The 22,795-nt window shown below is 38.4% G+C and overlaps 1 protein-coding gene across 1 annotated transcript in view; it reads right to left on the bottom strand.

Moving 5' to 3' along the window:
- LOC105537987 (anosmin-1) overlaps positions 1 to 22,795 on the bottom strand; it is a 116,925-nt gene that overhangs the window by 60,497 nt on the left and 33,633 nt on the right. Inside the window, exon 3 of the mRNA XM_011977701.1 lies at positions 6,788 to 7,010. Coding sequence (XP_011833091.1) covers positions 6,788 to 7,010 — 223 coding nt within the window. The remainder of the gene's footprint in view (positions 1 to 6,787; positions 7,011 to 22,795) is intronic.

The raw sequence follows: 22,795 nt of genomic DNA, 5'->3' as shown, positions 1-22,795 counted from the left end.
ACTTCACCAAGTCAGTCTTTGACTCCTGTTCTGCCAGACATGCATTTATTTCAAGCTTGTATCATAAACTTTTCATCTCAGTGCATAACCATAGCAATGGGGGTACCTTGACTTGGATGATTAGCATATTGCTGCTAAGCAAATGTTTTTCCAGTCTATCTCTAATCCCTGGCTAAGCTGCAGACCATCTTTTCCACCTGCCTGCTGAATTTCTCTGTCCTAGATATGTCCCTTCTCCTGCGATATCTACCTTTATGACAACTTTATTCTTTAGGATGTCTAAGGGATCTTAGAACCTTTTTGATTTGTTCTTGCAGCTAACAACATTTAGTTGTCTTACTGCTTAGTACATTTTCAAGAATTATCAAATCATTCTGTCTCCATGATGGCCACCTGACTTTACTCCCTTCCTTGTTCCGACCTTTCAACCTATTTCCCTGAATCTCAATCTCTTTTTCTAATGTCCCCTTATTGGTACTTTGTGGTTATTTTTCTAAAGTAGAAGCGAAGTTCTCTCCTTCAGCTTCCCAAACTCTTTAATTGCATCCCATTTTCTCTAGAATGAAGGGAAACTTATTGGCATCCCCCTCAAGGCACCCTTCTTCATGATTGGCTACCATTTATTTGTCAGTCTATCTCCTGGTACATCTTTAGTTTTTGTCACAGATATTATCTTTAAGCCCAGCTTTCCTACAAACACACTGCCAGGTACTTAATAATACCATGGCCTGTTTATTTTATTATTATTATTTTTCACTCTGAAATGTCTTGCCTTCTGTTTTCTAACTGTAGACCCTTGAATACTTCCAGGCTCGGACCAAATGCCATCCCTCTGTGACACTTCCCCTAAACCTCCCAATTGGAAATAAAGGCTTTATTATTTTGCCCCCCTTCAATGTTGAGCCTGTAACTGTCAAGACATGCATTTAACTGCCTCTTGCTGCAGCAAACTCATTTAATGATGCCTGTCTTCCCATTGAGCCACAGCCCCCAGAGGTCAAAAACCACGTCTCCTTCATTCCCGCACCTCACAATGTCCCAGAAGAGAACATTCTGCAATAGCAAATGTTCAATGAACAGTCAATGTTTGCTGAATGAATAGCCAAACCCACTTTCTTATTCTTCGCTCAAGAATATATCTGTGGAAATAAGAGACTAGGGCAACATTTATGCAAACCATAGCAACAATGGTAATCCCTACTCTGCTTGAAAGTCACGTAGGGCAGGGTGAAGATTTATCATAGATATTCTGTACTGCCATCTTTATCATACATTGTTTCAAGCAACTCACATCTCTTTTCCAGCATGGGTTTATTACTCACATGAACATTCACTCTGTTTTTTAAAAAGGTAAATACCAGAAAATAAAGCAATGCCAAAATGTTTACAAGATAGAACGTTTTTATTACATTGACCATAGGACTTTCCCATTAAAAAGAAAAAAAAAAAAGACCAATTCCTGATGGGATAGAAATTCCAAAGTTAATTGATTTTAATAGAAGCAGCTCTGTATGTTTTGTGTCAAGAAAAAAGTCACAAAAATTTGTTCAGAGTGATGAAAAAACAATCTCAACAAGGTGATCATTTAGTATCATTCTTGCATTGAAGGCTGGCCTGCATATGCAAGACAAATAGTTCTACCGAAGGGGATAAGGCAAGAGAGAGCAGTCGCAGAGGACATTCCATGATTTACTTGATTCCTTGGTGCATAGTAAAAAAAAATGATGACTAATTCTTCAAACTCATAGAGCGCATTCTCCGAGACTTCTAAATCTACCTTTTTCTTTGGCTTTCCAATGTATAATCTTTTGGAGTAACTACAGCTACAGTAAATAGCCTCCTAAGTAACCTGAACTCACCAGAAGCCAATCCAAGCAACCCAGTCCCCTCTCTGTAAGGTTTTAATCTTGAGTAGCATTCAAGGACCAACAGCCTTAATCAAATGTAATGAGCATCAGGGCGATGTCAGTTCAAATTTCTTCATTTAAAAATCTCTTTAATTATGATGAAGCATGACCCTGCAATTTGCATGTTAAGAAATGGTCCATCTGCTTTCCATTAAAGTCAGTTGGCTCCTTTGATTGGAAGTAACTCCAGCACTCTACTGTAATTGTGTGCAGATGGGGCTCAGCCCCGCTCAAGACCTCCAGCCCTCACTGCCGGTGCGCACAGTCCTCACTGGCTGAACCAGCATCCCAACTGCATAACCAGATGTGTAGACTGGATCTCTTCTCAATGTGTTTTCTATTATGTAAATGATTAGCATTTTTCTCTTTAAAATTATTTTTGAACAAATTAGTCATCTGAAATCTAAATGATTCTGTTGAAAAATTAGCAAACATTATCATATGGCACCCTGCAATATGTGACATACACTTTTTTTCTTTAAAATGCAAGAAATATTCTGCTGAAATCAAAAGAACAAAAACCCAATGCTTTTTAAAAATGTTGAAAATCTATGGATAGAAAAATCAATTAGGATAAGCAATCTACAATTGCATACTCATTGTGAGATTTTATTATTACTATTAATTTTTATCATGCATCTAAATGACATAAAAATGTAGCAAGATGTATTGTTCTAGTGATTTCATCACTACTTGATATCTCTCATAAAGGTAATTAGAACTCTAGAATTTGTATTTACATCACATTAAGGCATTGGGCTGGCTACTGGATGCAAAATGTTGAACATTTATTTGTGAGAAGTTGTAGAAATCTATTTCCAGAGGTCTGAAGTTTAAATATTTTATATATTAATTATTTGTGGAAATACTAAATCAACTCTGTGTTCGGGTCTTTTTGAAAAGAAACCGATTGACGTACAATTAATTCTTGGTTTATCCACGGCAAAGGGAAACTATAGGTCACAAATTAGTCTGAATCTTTAGGTTTGTAAAATTTTTTAACTTTTCTTTCTCCCTGCCCAAACCATTTTTGCTACAGTTGGAAGCCAAGAGAGGCAGTGGGATTTGGCAACAAAACAGTAAAATGTATCACTCTCTGGAGGAAAGACTGTCTCACCAAGCCATAAAATAGACGTACTATAGACAGGAAAAAGGAAGTGCCCCCAAATGCACTCATTTGTGTTCTACCTGTAGAAGATAAGCCTTTTAAAGTTTCTACAGCTCTATGAAGAATTGCATTTCATAGAACTAGCACCAGCAGGCATCTCCAATCATGTTATTATTTCCAAGCCTTCTATTTTGATGCTAATAATTTTATTTAAAAAGTAAAAGAAAGGATCTCTGCTGTTTGTTTTAAACTATAGTCTATGAAGGTTAACTTACTTCCAGGCATCAGTTAAGTGCAGTTTTTACAGCATAGCCCAAATGCAGTGCTCAAATATAATAGGGAATTTTGTTGATCATATTTTCAAGACACCCATCGCTTTTAAAAACTCAAGTGACCAGTATAAAAAGCTCTTGAAGCTATAAAATCAGTACTTTCTATCTTCCCTTCCACAAACACAACAGACCAAACAGAAAGTATGTATGTATGTATGGGTTTTTATAATTTTAAAATATTTTAAAAAATTAATTCAATAAGTAATAAAATGAAACATATACAGAGGTTGGTAAATGTCCATTTACTTAAAGGTTAGAAAAACAATTTGCCCACTTAAAGAGTATTGTGAGCATGACAATCTCAGTAATAACCCATGTGGGGGGTTAGTGTCACATGGATCCTTGTACCCCAACGCCCATTATAGATGACAGCAAATAGTAGGCACTCCATAAATGTGTATTTAACTGAAATGTGTCAATACTTCTCCAATCAAGTGACAGCAGCCCCTTGTAAAGGTAAACTGGGGAAAATGTTAAGAAAATGTTATTTTGGATTTCCAAACAGCAGTATGCAACACTTTAATACATAAATAATGAATGAATGAGGAACTTCAGGTTTTCAATATTTATCCCATAGAATTTGGTTCTCTATACAGCACACACTGTATCTAGTTTTATATGCTTCAACCCTACAATGTAACAATCCCATGTTATTAATTAGTCTAAAATGATTCATAAAGTAGTGATTTTGTTAGATTAAAAATATTCTATATTGACAAATCTTTTACTTGGCCTATTAGATAGACAGGTAGGTAGATAATGGATTTAGATACATTTTGGGACAGGGTCTCACTCTGTTGCCCAGACTGGAGTGCAGTGACATGATCATGGCTCATTGTAACCTCGAATTCCTGTGCTCAAATGATCCTCCCACCTCAGCCTCCCGAGCAGCTATGACTACAGGCACGTGCCACCATGCCTAGCTAATTTTATTATGTTTGTAGAGATGGGGATATCTTGCCATCTTGCCCAGGCTACTCTTGAACTCCTGCCTCAGCCTCCCAAAGTGCTGGGACTGAAGGGGTGAGCCACTGTGCCAGGCCTTAGTTAGCCTATTATATAATAACACAATGATGCCCAGTGAGTGTTTCCATTAGGGCTCCATACATTCAAAACAAAAATGACAGGCGAGCTAGCCCAGGTGGGAGCAGATATTAGATCTATTTCTGCTACCTACTACCAAATCACTTAGGCATAGGCTGCAACCTCAGTTTCAGCAGCTGTGAACGGAGAGCCAAGGACTAGTTAATCTCAACCCACCATGACTCCCACTCTTATTAAGGAAAACAATTACACAGACCTAGCAGAGACAGAGAGAGGGAGGCAATCTTATTTCACATTAGTTTGTTTGGGGCAATAAGAAGGCATCTTGGAGGTAGGAAAGACAGTGATTATGAGTATCCTAAGATTGCAGGTTGGTTTGTGCGCTGACTGGGCACATGGTTTTCTCCTCGCAAAGTCAAGGGATGGGTTGGAACGGACTGTTTCCCTGGGGCTTGTGTATATCAGTCCCCCTCTCCTCTTCTGAGAGTGAAGAAGCAGCTGGACTCCAGGTTGGGAATGCCAAAAGGGGCTTCAAATGGCTCATTAGCTAAGATGGTGAAGGAGTTGCTACAGGCTCTATTTGCCCTCCTTTTACACACACTAACATATTCAGAGGCACTGTCAAAGCTCCCAGGACATGAAGACAGCCTTCCTTGAGGGACTACTGAAGAAAGCAAGAAAAAATATCTACCTGCATATATGTCTTTTTTTGCAAAATAACAATCTATTAACTAGACTGCCTTCGTTACGCAAAAGTCATTGTCAGGTCAACAGAGTCTGTTTATTCTATTTGTAGTTGATTCCCATTGATTCTGTCTCTCTCCACAAAAATCTAAGTTAAGAGCTAATTTGTAGTAGAAGAGTGACTTCAGTACTTTAACAAAAGTTCATCTGGTTTCGTTAAATGTAGTTTTACATTGAAAGTATCTCTGCATCATTAGTCATTTATTCTGGCCCTTTCTACAATATTCCGCTTATTCTCTAGTGAAACAGGCATATTTGAAATTCATAGTAACTCTTCAGTCCTTTTATAAAAGTGCATATTTTAATTTATATTATCTCTTTAAAACACTATAGGTTTTACAAAAGGGTTTAAAAAGACCATTCCAAAAGCATCCTATTTTTATGGTGAATGCTACTCATACATAGCATATTATCTTTAATGACAGATAAAATTTCATATTAACAGAGGCTTTAAAAATTAGATGGTTTTAAATTTCGCAATAGTGACTTGCTGTAGTTTAAAATAAGAGGCATGAACACAATAAAACTTTAAAACTATTAAAGAAACATCACTTGGTAAGAAGAGAAAAGCAGCGATTATTTTGAATGTAAGACATAGTACTTATGGCGTGTTTCCAACGATAAAGAAAATAAATGGTTGAATTACATAGATTTCAGAGGAAAGTATTCCCAAGTGGGAGCTACAGGAAGATGGGACAGATACCTAACTTCTGGGAGATGTGAATTGTTATGAGTGTTAGAGTAACATGGACTTCCAAAAACAGGCAGCCAGCACATAAATCAAAACTGGCATTGATGGTGAATACTGCTTTATACACATTTTTTTTTAAGTACCAGTATTTAGAAACAATATGGATTTGGCATGTGTGTGTGAAAGACACACAGAGAGAAAGACTTCTGTTACTCTCTGTACTTTAATGAATACTGCCTGCTGACTGACTCTATATTAGGGGTCCCCAGCTCCCGGGCCACTGACTGGTAGCAGGCTGTGGCCTGTTAGGAACTGGGTCACACAGCAGGAGATAAGTGGTAGGTGGGTGGACAAAGCTTCATCTCTATTCACAGCCACTCCTCATCACTCACATTACCACCCGAACCTCCTGTCAGATCATCAGCAGCTTTAGATTCTCATAGGAGCGTGAACCCTGTTGTGAACTGCACATGTGAGGGATCTAGGTTGCAGGCTCTTTATGAGACCCCAATGCCTGATGATCTGTCACTGTCTCCCGTCACCCCCAGATGGGACCATCCAGTTGCAGGAAAACAAGCCCAGGGTTCCCACCAATTCTACGTAATGCTGAGTTGTAGAATTATTTCATTACATATTTCGATTTATTCTAGTGTACCTAGTAGAGCTTACTTGAATCAGTCTGACTGGAGAAAAAGACAAAAACCTTCCTGAATTGTTGCTGTCCATCACATCTGTCCAATGAAAAAGAATTAATATGAATGACTTGCTCTGCCCCAAGTCGAGTTAATATGGTTGATCTCTATGGGTCTGTGAATATGTTAAGATGTCTGTATGTGGTATAAAATAAATTTTCTTAAGATTTTGTTTTTTAGACTTTTCACGCTTACGATGGACACCCTTCCCTAGGCACAGATACATGTGACACTGCATGTCTCTTCACACCCCCAGTGCTGCCCCTTACCTTTGTACAGAGTCTTGGGTACTTGGCAGGTGTGTCCACACCCGTTTGAACAACATTTCTTCACCCCAGAGCACTCATTGTCAACTTCGCAGCTTTCAACACAGGCGGCCGCAAATCCACTGGCTTTCTCAGGAGCCGGGCAGTCCCCCTGCTTTACCAACAGGATGTATTTGAGGAACTCACAGCTGGTCAAGCATTCGTAGCTCTTCTTGGGGAAGAGAGGCTGAGACAAAGAAGAATTTTAAAAAATATTCCGTTAAAGACACATGAAGTCTGATTTCCAAGACATCTGAAAGGAAGTTCCACATTTTTTCCCTGTCAAACTTTTGCTTGAATATTTGACAAAATGCATATATTTGTTTTCTTTTCTCCTACCAAAGTGACACATTTTGTGCTGATTTCTCAAAGGAACATAATCCATAAGTGATGATTTTATGTTGCATGCAACAGACACACACCAAGTATATGCGCCCACGTTCACAGATCATATATTCTACCTTGGTCAAAGATGTTTGTCAAAAAAACTGACTATAAATAGTCACCAAACCTGTTCAGTACAATTTGAGGGCCCTTTTTGGATTGTATACATTACATGTATAGCACATCACTCTCTTTAATTTTTTTCTTTCTCTCTCTCTTTTTTTTTTTTTTTTTTTTTTTTACAGTTAAGGTCTCACTTCGTCACCCAGGCTGAAGTACAATGGTGCAATCATAGTTCACTGCAGCCTTGAACTCCCAAACTCAGGCAATCCTCCTGCCTCTGCCTCCCAAGTAACTAGAACTATAGACACACACCACCATCCCTGGCTAATTTTTATTTTTTGTAGAGATGAGGTCTTGCTATGTTGCCCAGGGTGGTATTAAGTCCTGGCCTCAAGCAATCCTCCCACCCTTAGCCTCCCAAAGCACTGGGATTGCAGGCATGAGCCGTTGTACCTGGCTACTTTTCCATGTATCATAAATACTCATCAAAATAGCAGGAGCTCTAAAAACCTTTACAATTCTCACAATGATAGAATATTTGTTGGAATTATATAGCACAGTTGTCTAAGCCTGCTAATTGAACATATTTCAATAATTTCCAGCCTTTATGATTAACATGGAATTGTCAATGAGTTGTGCAGTAGAAGAATGTGAATCTTCTTTAAAAATCAGCCCACACCTATGTTATCTGTGACATAGTTGGGGTCTGAACAGCATCTTGCTGAGGACATTTTGGTTGAGCCCAGAATCAATCAACCATTAGTGAGAATAGGAAGCCCTGGACTTATTAGAGGAATGCATTATTGAAAAAGCCTGAGTAATGTGAAAGAGCCATTTATCAAATGCCTATTTTTCCTTAGGAGAAAATGGTTCAGGACAGCACTCGGTCATCCCTAAGACAGGAGCTGCAATCGGAAGATAATGGCTTTTTTCTGCCACTGAACAGAGGAGCTGCTGAGACTTCTAAAAGCTGTCCCACCCAGGGAAAGAAAGGGAAGGATGCTCTCTGTGCTCTTGCCCTCCTTTTTCCTATGGAAGAGAATGGCCAAGACAGGCCCACCAGCCCCAGCCCTCCACCCAGCCCTATCCCTAACCCTCTTTTTGCTTTATAGAAGATGGCTGAAAAGATGATCACCATAACCCTAACTTTTACACCAAGCCTCCTTTTATCCTTATGGGAGATGGTTTCCATGATAACTACTATTCCATTAAAGACACATGACGTCTGCTTGAATGTTTAACAAAATAGATGTATTTGTTTTCTTTTCTCCTATCAAAGTGACATTTTCTCTTATCAAAATGCATTTTCACCTGGAATGCCTGTGCACAGCCAGGTTACATTTCACTGTCTTCCTTTTACCTAGGGGTGGCTATGTTGTTGTGAATGGAATGTAATCAGCAAAGTTCTGTGCCACTGTGGACCGAGGCTTGCAGATGGTGGGGGATGGTGCCCTCATGTTCTTTATTAGCTGGATATGGGTAGCACCACAGCTGTAGGGAATGGTGGGGCCACAGGAGGAGAGATGCCAGAATGCTGTCTGCCCATATGGAGAAGGACAGCACCCTGCCGGAACAGCTGCCTTGAACTGCTCCATGGGCATAAAACAAGTACGCACATGTTTGAACTCTTGTACATATCAAGCTCCGTTCGCTACAACCATTCAGGCTACTTGAACCAATGCAAGGCCATCCAGTGAAGGGCTGCCATGGTTGCTCAACGTTGGAAGTGGAAGATGGACAAGGAGGACCCTTTCTGTTTATCTGATGTCACAACAGGGTTAGGAATATAAGAAATAAATGTGGTGGCTTTGGTGAACAGAAGTCCAGGGGGAGAATAGGAACATCATGCAGCTCCACGCCAGCATGCTGTTTGATGCTCCACAGTGATCCCTAACCAGGGCTCATTACTGGTAACAACTGGGAACACCTGGGTTACACCTGAAGGCTACCTGGGAACACTCGCCTGTGTGCTGCCTGCTGCTGCTCCCTGATGACTAAATATGCCTCTGTACCATCGTGACACCTGTGTAACACCAAGTCATCCCTACCACTGCCTCATAATGCCTGGGCAACACCTGGAAAACACCTGATAAGACCAGCCCATGTGTTGCTGTTGCTTCTCAATGGTGATCGAATATGGTTCCCGACCGCGAGGTAACACCTGCCAAACCTGCCAGCATGCTGCTGGCTGCTCCTCACTGTCAAACAAGCATGACCCTTTAGTCAGATAGGTGTCTGGTAGCACCTAGATACCCTGGAGACAGGAGGTTATCTAGGCAGGAGACAGTGAATGGTTTGGGCTATTAACCAGAGAGTATTTCACCAATAGCGGAGGTATGTTATAAAACAAACAAACAAGCAAACAAACAAAAAAACCACCATTATCAAAGTCTCTAGTGGGAGGTGGGAGGTTGGTGGGAGGAATATCTCTCTTTTCCAAAAAGACAGATAGTTCATTAATTTTAGCCTATGATTCTCAGATTGATGATGACTGGAAATTCCACTGAAGACTCAAAACATAACTTCAGCAAGGAATATCTTAGTAATCCTAGGATAAACTACAATTTCAACATAAATTATTCTCCACTGTCTCACCTGGTTATTTCCCCCAAACAATGTTCAATTAAAATATGCTTAAGAGTTAAGAGGGCAAATGTTATATTATGTGCATTTTACCACAATTAAAAAAAAATTGTGATGAGAATGTGTGCAGCACCACATTGTATTGTTCCATAGTGACAATAATCTTTCTGATACTGTAAATTTAGTGGATGACAAAGCATCAGTACTTCATTACAAGTTAAATACAATTAAATGCCTGTTCTTTTCTTAGATTAACAAAAGGAAAACAGTGGAAACACTAGATAGAAAAACTATAATTTCAAGGTTTGAATTAGAATTGTAGATGTCATATAAAGTTGTTTGTTAGTAATTAATCATATATAAAATGTGAAAATAACATGAGTTGACTGAACTAAAATTATTTCTCAATTTAAGAACTTTAAGGTAAAATTTAGAAGGGCCATGGTGTCAATATTGAATTGTGATAAATTTACAGCTAATTAATTAAAATAAACTTTATAAGCACTTAAAGCATTATCAACTCTGAAGGCTTTTCTCTCTTACTCTATTTCGCAGTTCATTTTTCTGTTAGCTGTTAGATGTATTTTACTTCATCGAGTTTTGAAGCTCTAAATTTAGTTTCAGATCTAAGTTAATAATCAAGGAAGTATGCTAACAGATCTGTGACAATTATATAGCGTTTGCCAACTTTCTTTTTTCAACAGTTCATATACATTACACACAATGAAAGAAAATACTTAATACCAAAATCATCATTGGCTGAGATTTCCAAGTAGAAATACTTGTATTAAATCCAGCAAGTGTTTCCTGCTTGGTAACTTGGAAATCACAGTGACTTAGTTTGCACCATGATATAATGAAATCAACTCAGTTCACACTCTTCACCTATGAAAATAGAGTATGAGTCAAGAATCAGATAAAGTTTGGATCCTCTATTCATATATTATTCTAATTATCTATATGCCAACTGCCACACACTTGAACTGTGAGGGACAGGAAAACAGAGGCCATGTCTCCTTATCTTCATTATTTACTGAACTATTGGGGCAGACATAAAAACAAATAAACAAAGACAGTGACCTAGAATAGTTACGAAGTATGTGTTCCCAATGACTCTAAAAGGGGAATGATCAAAATTAGCCCAACAATTTAGATCTTTCAGTTGATATGAGAGTTACTCTGTATGGATAATCAATGTTTTCCTTTTTGGTAAGGATTCAAACATGATTTCTTTGATTATTTTGGGGATCATAGAAACGCATATGTTCATCTTTGCACTCATGCTTCCTAGACTGGTTTATAATCTTGAAATAATACAGGTAACATTATGAATATTACATGAGGTAATGCACACAAAGAACTAAGCACTACTGTGCATAGTTGGCCCACAATACATACTCAATAATAATTAATTTATATCTTTTTTTCTTTTCCCACTGCTACAAGCTTACTCTTTAACATTTCAAAATTCTTCTGCTATGCTGATGAAAATTTTGTAAGATCCACAGACAGAAGGAAGTCTGTATTTTTCCACAGTGTGTCCAGCCACTAGATTCCAACCCACTACTTCCAGATTAAGCACTGAAATCTGCATCTAAGGAATTGTACCCTGTACTTAAATGAAGTTCATCTTAGAGCAGTGTGGATTTGGTGCAACAATCTTACAGAGGAGCTTTATTTAGCTGTCCTATTAAAGGCAGATTTATCAAAGGGAGGTTTTGATGCTGTCTATTAATTTTCTTTCATAATTCTCTTGGATTAGGTTGAAAAAAATTATTTGTTTGAATATAAATTAGAGAACATATGGTATGTGTACATAAGGTCTCTCTCCAGGTCATTAATCATAGTTTAATGAGAATTTACTAATTGAATGGAATAAGGAGAAAAATGTGTACAGGTCAGAGAAAATGCTGTGTGAATATTAATACTCTAGATATAAACAAAATCTGCAAATTGGTCTCCAGTAGGAAATCCTGTGAACAAAGGTAATTTGAGTGTCACAAAAGTATAATAACTTCTGACCATTAAGCATGTAAAATTTCATGTGATAATACAAGTTAATTACTCAGAGATTTGTTAAAAGGAATGAGAAAATATTAGAAAAAGACATTCAAATCAGTATGCATGTAATACCCATCAATTTTATGGTGAATAAACACGTGTGACAACATAGAGATATATATATATATATATATATATATATATATATATATATATATATATATATATATATATATATGCTCCATGTTCTATTTCCTGTTTCTACAATTATATGCAGGCAATGAAGGCAAATTGTTAACTGTAAATTTAGTTTTTATAACTATAATTCAGTTTTATAAAACTATTCCTATGATTAATTTCACAAATCACACAAATGTCACTTTCAAATTATTATTATTTTTATTTTGAGACAGAGTCTCACTCTGTCACCAGGCTGCAGTGCAGTTGCACAATCTCAGCTCACTGCAACCTCCAACTCCCTGGCTCAAGCAATTCTCCTGCCTCAGCCTCCCAAGTAGCTGAGATTACAGGCATGTGCCACCATGTCCAGTTAATTTTTGTATTTTCAGTAGAGACAGGGTTTCACCATGTTGGCCAGGATGGTCTCGATCTCCTGACCTCAAGTGATCTGCCCGCCTCAGCCTCCCAAAGTGCTGGGATTACAGGTGTGAGCCACCACACCCAGCTAAATGTCATTCTTTTGCCAGGTCATTGGCTCCAATTTAAAATTTGAAAAGAATATGGTCACTGCACCCATTAATTTTGTTTATTTTGCCCTTACTGTCCCCAAAACTAAGAAAGAAATAGTCTGTAAAGACTATGTATTTTTCTAGATCAGTGATTAATAGTATCTAATGGATGCCATTATGCCTCCAAAGAAGAGATAAAGCAAAGTGTTAAAGAAAAATATCTTTGAGGTGCATTGGACTAAGTAAAAAATCTTTCATATGTTAAGGAATAGATATATGTTATACTATATATTAATATGCAGTATTAATGAATTCTCATATATCCCTCCTACATGTCATCTCCTAAGAGCTAAAAACTAAAATGTGGTTTTTAGTGCCTTACCTGGGTAATATGCTACGCTCCACTAAGAAGAAAATGAATAAAACATTAATTTATCCACCTGTGGCACGTGGCTAAAAATAAAATTAAATACTAACAAAAGTAGGCAACATTTCTTGAACACTTTCAAAAAGAGAGACAGTACTATCTTTGTTTAGTTTGGCATAAAATGCAAGGTATTGTACAGCGAAATAATCTGTTCAGCAATCATGAAATGACAAAGACATCCAATTCAGTAAATTACCTTAATGTGTTTAAAATCACATAAATACTAGGCTTCAGCTTTGAAGAGAACATTGCATTTGGCTATTTGGTTCAATTCAACAGACTTCTACCATATGTCAATTCTCTAGGATTATAATTGCCTTTGCAAAGAGTCAAGGAATTGGGGGCTTCTCTTCCTGCTCCTAGCCAACAACCAGGATTGTGGACTACAATGAAACTTCGAACATACAATTTCCTGAAGTGAGTGCTCCATCATTATCACCACTGTCATAACCACCACCATCACCGTCATTACCATCATCATTAGCAGTGGCAGTTAGTCACCAAGAGATGCTGATGTCTACCACATCCCTCACTCTACCCCAGCTGCTTTACTTTCTCATTTCACCTATTCTTGCCCAGTCCCCACAGCTGTTATTATTTCCACTTTACAAATGGGGAAACAGCAGCTCGGGGAGATCCTAACATAGCCCAGATCACGAAACACGTAAGAGTCTGGGCAATGATGAGAGCCAGTATTTTCTGAGGACCCCACCATATCAGGGTAAAATAAGAAGACTGGGCTCGCCCAGTGGCTCTCAGCTTGCTTCCCTATTAGAATTTCCCAGGGAGCTTCTAAAACTGATGTCCTGGGTGAACTTTTGACCCGTTTCTTCAGCATTCCAGGCATGGACCCCGGAAACTGCACTTTGGAAAGAACTGTAGATGGTCCCAATGTCTGGCCAAGACTAGAAATCTGCTGGATGAATAGCTCTCTAATTTGTGTTCAGTTATTAGATTTCATGATTCTACATGTTTAGAAATAATCTGAATATTCAAAAATGCAATCTTACACTTCCTGGGAAGAGACAGTAAGGTGATTTCAAATTTCTTTTTTTGTATTCCTTTTCTTTAGCGAACGAATTTTTAATCTTAATTCTATGCTGAGTAGTTGAATAGCTCCATTTACCTAGATACAGAAAAAACAAATGCATTTATAAACAGGAAATCTAAGTGTACATAAACTCCTAGAGACCACTGAGGGTAACTAAATTAAATTACTCCAAACTATAATCCAGGGGTTACTGAAAATCTGATTCTGATACATCAGTCTCTATATGTACAAAAGATGTATTTCAGGATGCTCAAAATTAAAGAACTGACATTCTAAACACCAAGCAATCATTGAATTAAAGTATGTTGGTAATTCTTTGTACACGATGTCTCTGAAGTCAGTGACATCAAAAAAATAGCACATGCCCTTCCTTTTGTATTTTCACTATATTAAAAAGCAACAGTACAAATGCTATGGTGTTAAAAAGGATCCTTAATTTTAACGAATGAACTTTTATAAACAACTATGTAATAAAAGGAAAATAGTATCTTAATACATAAAAGTTTTTGTTAAACAAGATTTTACAGTTTTAAAATGAGAAAATGTTAAGATTAAATTCTTTCAAAGGTTCAAACAAAAAAAGCAACCTGCACAATTTCCATAAAATGTGTCTTTGTACACATGTCCTGGGCACTTTGAAAATGTTAAAATCATTAAAGTTTGACTTCCGCCGCTGCTGCCCCCATCTCAGCGTTGCCCTCTCCCTAACCTGGCCAAAGGGTCTGATTCCAAATTTCTGAAAACTTCACTCCCAAAACGCACAGTGACATGAACAGAACGTGAATTCAATACAAGAGCATGAAGACAAGGTAGCGAGACAATGAAATGAGATGAAAAGGGATAGAAAAGAGTTAAACAAAAATATAAAATGTGAAATAAGACAAAAACATAAAGTTAAGAAATAAACTAGACGTATCAAGGATCATCTGAGGTCAGGAGTTTGAGACCAGCCTGGCCAACATGGAGAAACTCCATCTCTCCTAAAAATACAAAAATTAGCCGGGTGTGGTGGCAGGCACCTGTAATCCCAGCTACTCGAGAGGCTGAGATGGGAGAATCCCTTGAACCCAGGAGGCAGAGCTTGCAGCGAGCCAAGATTGAACCACTGCACTCTAGCCTGGGTGACGGAAGGAGGGAGGGAGGGAGGGAGGGAGGGAAGGAAGGAGAGAGAGAAAGAGAGAGAGATCAAGGAATGAAATAGAAAAAAATTATAAATCAAAGGGCATGTTATGTTCCAGGAATAACTGAAAAGAACAAGCAACACTGGAATATAGCTTCTGCTTCTGAACACCAAAGGGAAAACTTTAAATTTTCAGACATTCAGGTAAAAAAGGCAAGCTGATTATGAGGAATAAAATATAATTGCTACCAAATGTCTCTCTACTAAATTTAGTATGTGAAGCTAACAAAGCAATGTCTATGTAATTCTAAGGAAAATAAACTCTGTGTGAGTGGATGTGTCTTGTGGGGGGGTTGTGTGGGGGGCAGAGGGGAGGAAGTGCCATGCAATGGCAAAACCTAGCGATCCTATCGTAAACAGAAAACAAGAACAAATGGGCTAGTACAATATTCAGTGCCCAGATAAAATAAAGTAATACTTACAGAAGAAAAAAAAGTTGTCCAATCCAAGTGTACTTTAGATATAACTGTAGGTAAAATTTCTCATGCATAAACTTAAAGAAAACACGTGTTCATCCATAGACCCCTTTTTAAAAACAAAGATATGAAATAAATTTACAAAATTAAGCATAAAGTGGAAAAAAGAATCAGTAAAATTATTTTTCTATGTACATAAATATGAAACTAATATTAAAATAAGAATGATGGTTAGGAGGGAGAATTTGCTATGATAAAACTAAGAATTTTCAAATAACAATTTATCAGAAAAACTGGTAGGTGGAAGGAGTGGTGGAGAAAACCTATGAGTGTGACTTATCTTGAACTTTATATTAGAACATCAGTAAATAATAAAACAAATATAGAATTGAAAGAGTAACAGTTCCAACCTCATAATATCTTTTATAATATTTTCTTTATAATATTTTGGGGTCTCTTTTGTCTTCTTTTGCCTTCAAGTAATACTAAACTTTAAGCATTTATTTGAAACTAGTGTGCACAAAACTTCCAGGTGCTGGCCTGTGGCCAGTCATTTAAGTAGGTATTAGGAGAACAGTCTTGGCCTTGCTGTGTTAACACTTTTCTGCACGGTAAACCGTGGCTGTTTCTACGTGGTAAATCTGGAGTGATGGTTTGGTTTTACTTTTCTGTGCAGTTTGTTTTCTTAATTTTTAATGGACATGTATAGTTTCTATCAAAAATAAACAGTATACTTGGCTGGGTGTGGCGGCTCACACCTATAATCCCAGCACTTTGGGAGGCCAAGGCAGGCAGATCACTTGAGGTAATGGGTTTGAGACCAGCCTGGCCAACATGGCAAAACCCCATCTCTACTAAAAATCCAAAAAATTAGCCAGGTGTGGTGGCACACAACTGTAATCCCCGCTACTTGGACGACTGAGACAGGAGAATCTTCAAACTAGGAGACGGAGGTTGCAGTGAGCCAAGATTGAGCCAAGAAAAATAACTCTCCATTCAAATGTTACTAATTTATGCTTGGAAGTATTACTATAATTTGTTTGGAAACCCAATTATAAATACTAATTTGTTAGATGTGATTGCAATTAATTGGATTCCCAGGCAAATTATAGACATTGGCCATGGAAAATATAAAATTAGGAAAATGTAAAATTAGGAGAAAAGCAGAAACATGCATATTAAGGAAGTCACTTTTCTACAAGTACATACCCTCTTCTTTCAATTATAGTAATCTCTACTTATGTTTATCTTGGCTTCCTTCTTCCTGACCTGGCTCTTCTATTTATTTTGAAAACAAATGTATCACCTTGTATGAGTCAGCAACACTTCAGAATCTTGCTACAATATTTCTAGAAGATCATGAGGCACATAAATAGCTCAAGAAGTTCACAAATCCCTAGAGAATTAGCGATGGTTCAGGTACCACATTTAAACTATGATTTCTTTCCCTCTCCTACTTTCTGCATTTGTTAGTAGTGATTATCAAGAATGCCAATGCAATGTTGAGCCCACTAAACCATTTATATACTGATTTATAGACCAAACTGGCATTCTAGGTACTAGGAATTTAGCGGTGAACAGGTGCAACTGTGAAAATGATGACCCACTATGCTTATAGTTTACATGTTTACTAACAAACAGGTAAAAATCATTAAACAGTTTAGTTTGCATTATAATAAAGGTAGACACAGGAAGTTACAGATATATGCACGAGATCAACAAATAATTAGACAAGGACAAAACTTTAAAGACAAGTCATCAATACTGATGATTTAAGCAGGTAAAAGTGATGTGGAAAACAGAAGAAAAAGAGAGAGGGAACAGAAACAAATACAGTCTGTCCCCTTCAGAGCATGACAAATACTTAAGTAAGATAACTGCTGTACAATTTGGGGGGCAAAATTAATTGGGCAACTGTCAGTTTCTTCAAAATATTAAAGGAGGATAAAATATTATCCTAAGCCTTAAATAAAGCTTCCAAAACACTTAGCACAGATCCTAGCACATAATAAAGGTGGCATCAGTGCTAGCCACCTTTATTAGCATCAGAATTAACACAGTTCTAGAAATTTTACAAGAAACAATAGGAATCCATATGCTTAATTATAGATGGCCTAAAATCCTCATGTAAATTATTTCTTTTGAAGAGGAACAAATTAGAAAGTTGTCAAATACAGTTGTTTACTCTTTGATTTATATTGTTCAGTTTCTTTGTTCATCTCATTTTACAAACACTTTCAAATTCTACAAACTCATCACATCTATCCAAGTTACAAGAAAAAAAATCCCATATTTTATCTCTTAGAGATATTCCTTGAAATTTCTTATTTCTTTGTTTATACACGACTATATTATACCACTTCTGGACAGGTTAAATCATCACAAAATGAGATAGAAACTAACTGATATGATTAGGCTTTGTATCCCCACACGAATCTCATCTTGAATTGTAGTCCCCAGAATCTTCATGTGTCAAAGAAGAGACTAGGTGAAAGTGATTGAATCATGGGGGCAGTTTCCTCCATGCTCTTCTTGTGATAGTGAGTGAGTTCTTACGAGATCTGGTGGTTTTATAAGGGACTCTTCCGCCTTCACTAGGCACTTCTCTTTCCTGCTGCCTTGTGAAGAAGATGCCTTGCTTCCCCGCTTCACTTTCTACCTTGATTGTAAGTTTCCTGAGGTCTCTCCAGCCATGCTGAACAGTGAGTCAATTAAACCTCTTTCCTTTATAAATTGCCCAGTCTCTGGCAGTTCTTTACAGCAGTATGAAAACAGACCAATACACTAATGTACACAGAACTTAAGTTTCCTCATTATGAAAAAGTAAGGAAAAGTACAAATTCCATAAGTTAAAGGACTGGTTCCCAGGGGACATTAGGTAATATCTGGAGATATTTTTGTTCCTCACAACTGGAAGGAATATGTTATTGGCATCTAGTGGGTATGATCTGAGAGACCAAAATAGATGCCTCTTTATCAACTGAGAGGTACACTAAGGTTAAGGAAACCAAGTTACCTATGGGTAGAGGGTTTGGGGCTTGGTTGGCATGGCACATTTCTAAATTCCTACAGCTAAACTTGTTAACAATAGGAGCTATCAACTCTGATTTACAACCCAGACCTCTACAACTATGACTGGACAGAAGACTGGCCTTACAAAGATTATTTTCTGATAAGCAACTGCAGACCACAAGCCAGTTTCGGCTAGATTACAGAGGCTGTGCACAAACTCTATGTCCTGTAGTTCACTTTTCAATGTAAAGAGCCAAGTTCCACCTCATTTTAATGCTAAAACCCCGTCCCAAAGTGAACATTGACTGTTATGTTATTATGAGGGTATTTTAAGAAAGTTAACCCAAGATTTAGCAGAAAAATGCCTGAGAAAGCTTCATCAGAGAGCCTTTCTCCACTACAGCAGTGGCCCTGCTCATTCCTCTCATCAAATAACAGCAATTTTGCCAGAGTTTCAGTGGGAAATCATTAGGCATCCACCTTACAGTCCTGATTTGTCTCCTTCTGACTTGTTTTTATTTCCTGTTCTTATAAGACTCTTTAAAGAGCACCCATGTTTCTTCAGTGAATAGTATTTTTTAAAACCTACATTGACATGGTTAAATTCCCAGGACCCTTAGTTCTTTAGGGACGGACTAGGTGGCTGGTAACATCACTTACAAAAGTGTCTTAAGCTTGATGGAACTTATGTTGGGAAACAAAGCTTATGCGTTTTATTTTTAGCTTTTGATTCCATTTTTCCATGAACTTTCTGAAGTCTTCTTGTGTATGCAACCATGTTATTCAGACATTGGACAATAGGTAGCACAAGACAAGAAAACCTACAAGGACACAAATGAGATGAGCTGTAATTTTGCCAAAAAAATGATTTGACATAGTTTCAAATGCACAGTGCAAGGAAGGCTGATCCGAAGATAGCTCTGCAATTTTTCCAAGTTGTGGAGAGATTAAAGCTTGAGGCTGAGATGGCCAGATCTTGTGGGCAGACTATCAAGCAGGATGAAACTGCATGAAGAGAGAAACTTAGAGGGGTTTAAAGGGACCCTTTGATTTCTGGTTGAATACTGACTTTAATGTGCATGGCTTCAAACTGCATAAGTCTGGGGAAAGAATAACCAGACAGCAATAAAGGAAACCATTCTAGCAAAAACTCACATTTCAACCAGTCAGAGTGGAGAGAATGCACAATTCATGAAGCATTGGCTAGAGTCCTCAGAAGGATATCATCTTAGTAATGAGATTAATTGGGCCTAGTCTAAAGGCTACTCTAAACCCTCCCCCAAGAAAGCTGAAAAGAAACCTCAAAATAAGAAAATGAATCTCAAAAGGAACTTAACTACATGCCAGAACAAAGTCTAAAACTTTCTAGAAAGATACAGCAAAATTCAACACACGAAAATTTGACATCCAATCAAAAATAATCCAGTGTGCAAAGAAGCAGGAAATTGTGGCACAGAAAATGAGAAAAAAGGGATCTACAGAAGCAGGACCAGAAATTATAGAGATGGTATAATTAACAGCAAAGGACATTTAAGAACTAATATAAATATGCTCCGTATGCCCAGGAATGTAGAGGAAAACATGGACATAGGGAGGACAGGAATGAAAGATACAGAACAAAGCTGCATAGAAATTCCAGAAGTAAAAAAATAAAGAAACGAAAAATATGGGAGGTTCCAAGATGGCTGAATAGGAACAGCTCCAGTCTGCAGCTCCCAGCATGAGTGATGCAGAAGACGGGTGATTTCTGCATTTCCAACTGAGGTACTGGGTTCATCTCACCGGGGCTTGTCAGACAGTGAGTGCAGCCCAGGGAGCAGGGTGGGGCCTCACCTCACCTGGGAAGCACAAGGGGTCAGGGAATTCCCTTTCCTAGCAAAGGGAAGCCATGACAGATGGTACGTACCTGGAAAATTGGGACACTCCTACCCTAATACTGAGGTTTTCCAATGGCCATAGTAAACAGCACACCAAGAGATTATATACCGTGACTGGCTCAGAGGGTCCCATGCCCACGGAGCCTCGCCCACTGCTAGCACAGCAGTCTGAGATCGAACTGCAAGGCAGCAGCGAGGCCTGGGAAGAGGCGTCCGCCATTGCTGAGGCTTGAATAGGTAAACAAAGCAGCTGGGAAGCTCGAACTGGGTGGAGCCCACCACAGCTCAAAGAGGCCTGCCTGCCTCTGTAGACTCCACCTCTGGGGGCAGGACATAGCTGAACAAAAGGCAGCAGAAACTTTTGCAGACTTAAATGTCCCTGTCTGACAGCTTTGAAGAGAGTACTGGTTCTCCTGGCACAGAGTTTGAGATTTGAGAACAGACAGATTGCCTTCTCAAGTGGGTCCCTGACCCCCGAGTAGCCTAACTGGGAAATAGTTCCCAGTAGGGGCCGACTGACACCTCATACAGCCAGGTGCCCCTCTGAGATGAAGCTTCCAGAGGAAGCATCAGGCAGCAACATCTGCCGTTCTGCAATATTTGCTGTTCTGCAGTCTCCGCTGGTGATATCCAGGCAAACAGCATCTGGAGTGGACCTCCAGCAAACTCCAACAGACCTGCAGCTGAGAGTCCTGACTGTTAGAAGGAAAACTAACCAACAGAAAGGACATCCACACCAAAACCCCATCTGTGCATCACCATCATCAAAGACCAAAGGTAGATAAAACCATAAAGATGGGGAGAAACCAGAGCAGAAAAGCTGAAAATTCTAAAAATCAGAGTGCCTCTTCTCCTCCAAAGGAACACAGCTCCTCACCAACAATGGAACAAAGCTGGACGGAGAATGACTTTCACGAGTTGAGAGAAGAAGGCTTCAGACGCTGGGTAATAACAAACTTCTCTGAGCAAAAGGAGGATGTTCGAACCCATCGCAAAGAAGCTAAAAACCTTTAAAAAATATTAGACGAATGGCTAACTAGAATAAACAGTGTAGAGAAGTCTTTAAATGACCTGATGGACCTGAAAACCATGGCATGAGAACTACGTGACACACACACAAGCTTCAGTAGCCAACTTGATCAAGTGGAAGAAAGGGTATCAGTGATTGAAGATCAAATGAATGAAATGAAGCAACAAGAGAAGTGTGGAGAAAAAAAGAGTAAAAAGAAACAAACAAAGCCTCCAAGAAATATGGGACTATGTGAAAAGACCAAATCAACATCTGATTGGTGTGCCTGAAAGTGACGGGGAGAATCGAACCAAGTTGGAAAACACTCTGCAGGATATTATCCAGGAGAACTTCCCCAACCTAGTGAAGCAGGCCAACATTCAAATTCAGGAAATACAGAGAACGCCACAAAGGTACTCCTCAAGAAGAGCAACTCCAAGACACATAATTGTCAGATTCAACAAAGTTGAAATGAAAGAAAAAATCTTAAGGGCAGCCAGAGAGAAAGGTTGGGTTACCCACAAAGGGAAGCCCATCAGACTAACAGCGGATCTCTCAGCAGAAACTCTCCAAGCCAGAAGAGAGTGGGGACCAATATTCAACATTTTTAAAGAAAAGAATTTTCAACCCAGAATTTCATATCGAGCCAAACTAGGCTTTGTAAGTGAAGGGGAAATAAAACCCTTTACAGACAAACAAATGCTGAGAGATTTTGTCACCACCAGGCTTGCCTTACAAGAGCTCCTAAAGGAAGCACTAAACATGGAAAAGAACAACCGGTAACAGCCACTGCAAAAACATGCCAAATTGTAAAGACCATTGATGCTAGGAAGAAATTGCAACTAACGAGCAAAATAACCAGCTAACATCATAATGACAGGATCAAATTCACACATAACAATATTAACCTTAAATGTAAACGGGCCAATTGCTCCAATTAAAAGACACAGACTGGCAAATTGGATAAAGAGTCAAGACCCATCAGTGTGCTGTATTCAGTAGACCCATTTCACGTGCTGAGACACACATTGGCTCAAAATAAAGGGATGGAATAAGATCTACCAAGCAATTGGAAAACAAAACAAAACAACAACAAAAATAACAGGGGTTGCAATCCTAGTCTGTGATAAAACAGACTTTAAACTAACAAAGATCAAAAGAGACAAAGAAGGCCATTACATAATGGTAAAGGGATCAATTCAACAAGAAGAGCTAACTATCCTAAATATACATGCACCCAATGCAGGAGCACCCAGATTCATAAAGCAAGTCCTTAGAGA

Source organism: Mandrillus leucophaeus, unplaced genomic scaffold (assembly GCF_000951045.1).
Source record: "Mandrillus leucophaeus isolate KB7577 unplaced genomic scaffold, Mleu.le_1.0 Scaffold1827, whole genome shotgun sequence".
Lineage (NCBI taxonomy): Eukaryota > Metazoa > Chordata > Mammalia > Primates > Cercopithecidae > Mandrillus > Mandrillus leucophaeus.
The sequence above is the reverse complement of the archived record's forward strand: the minus strand, read 5'-3'. Positions and strand labels throughout refer to the sequence as shown.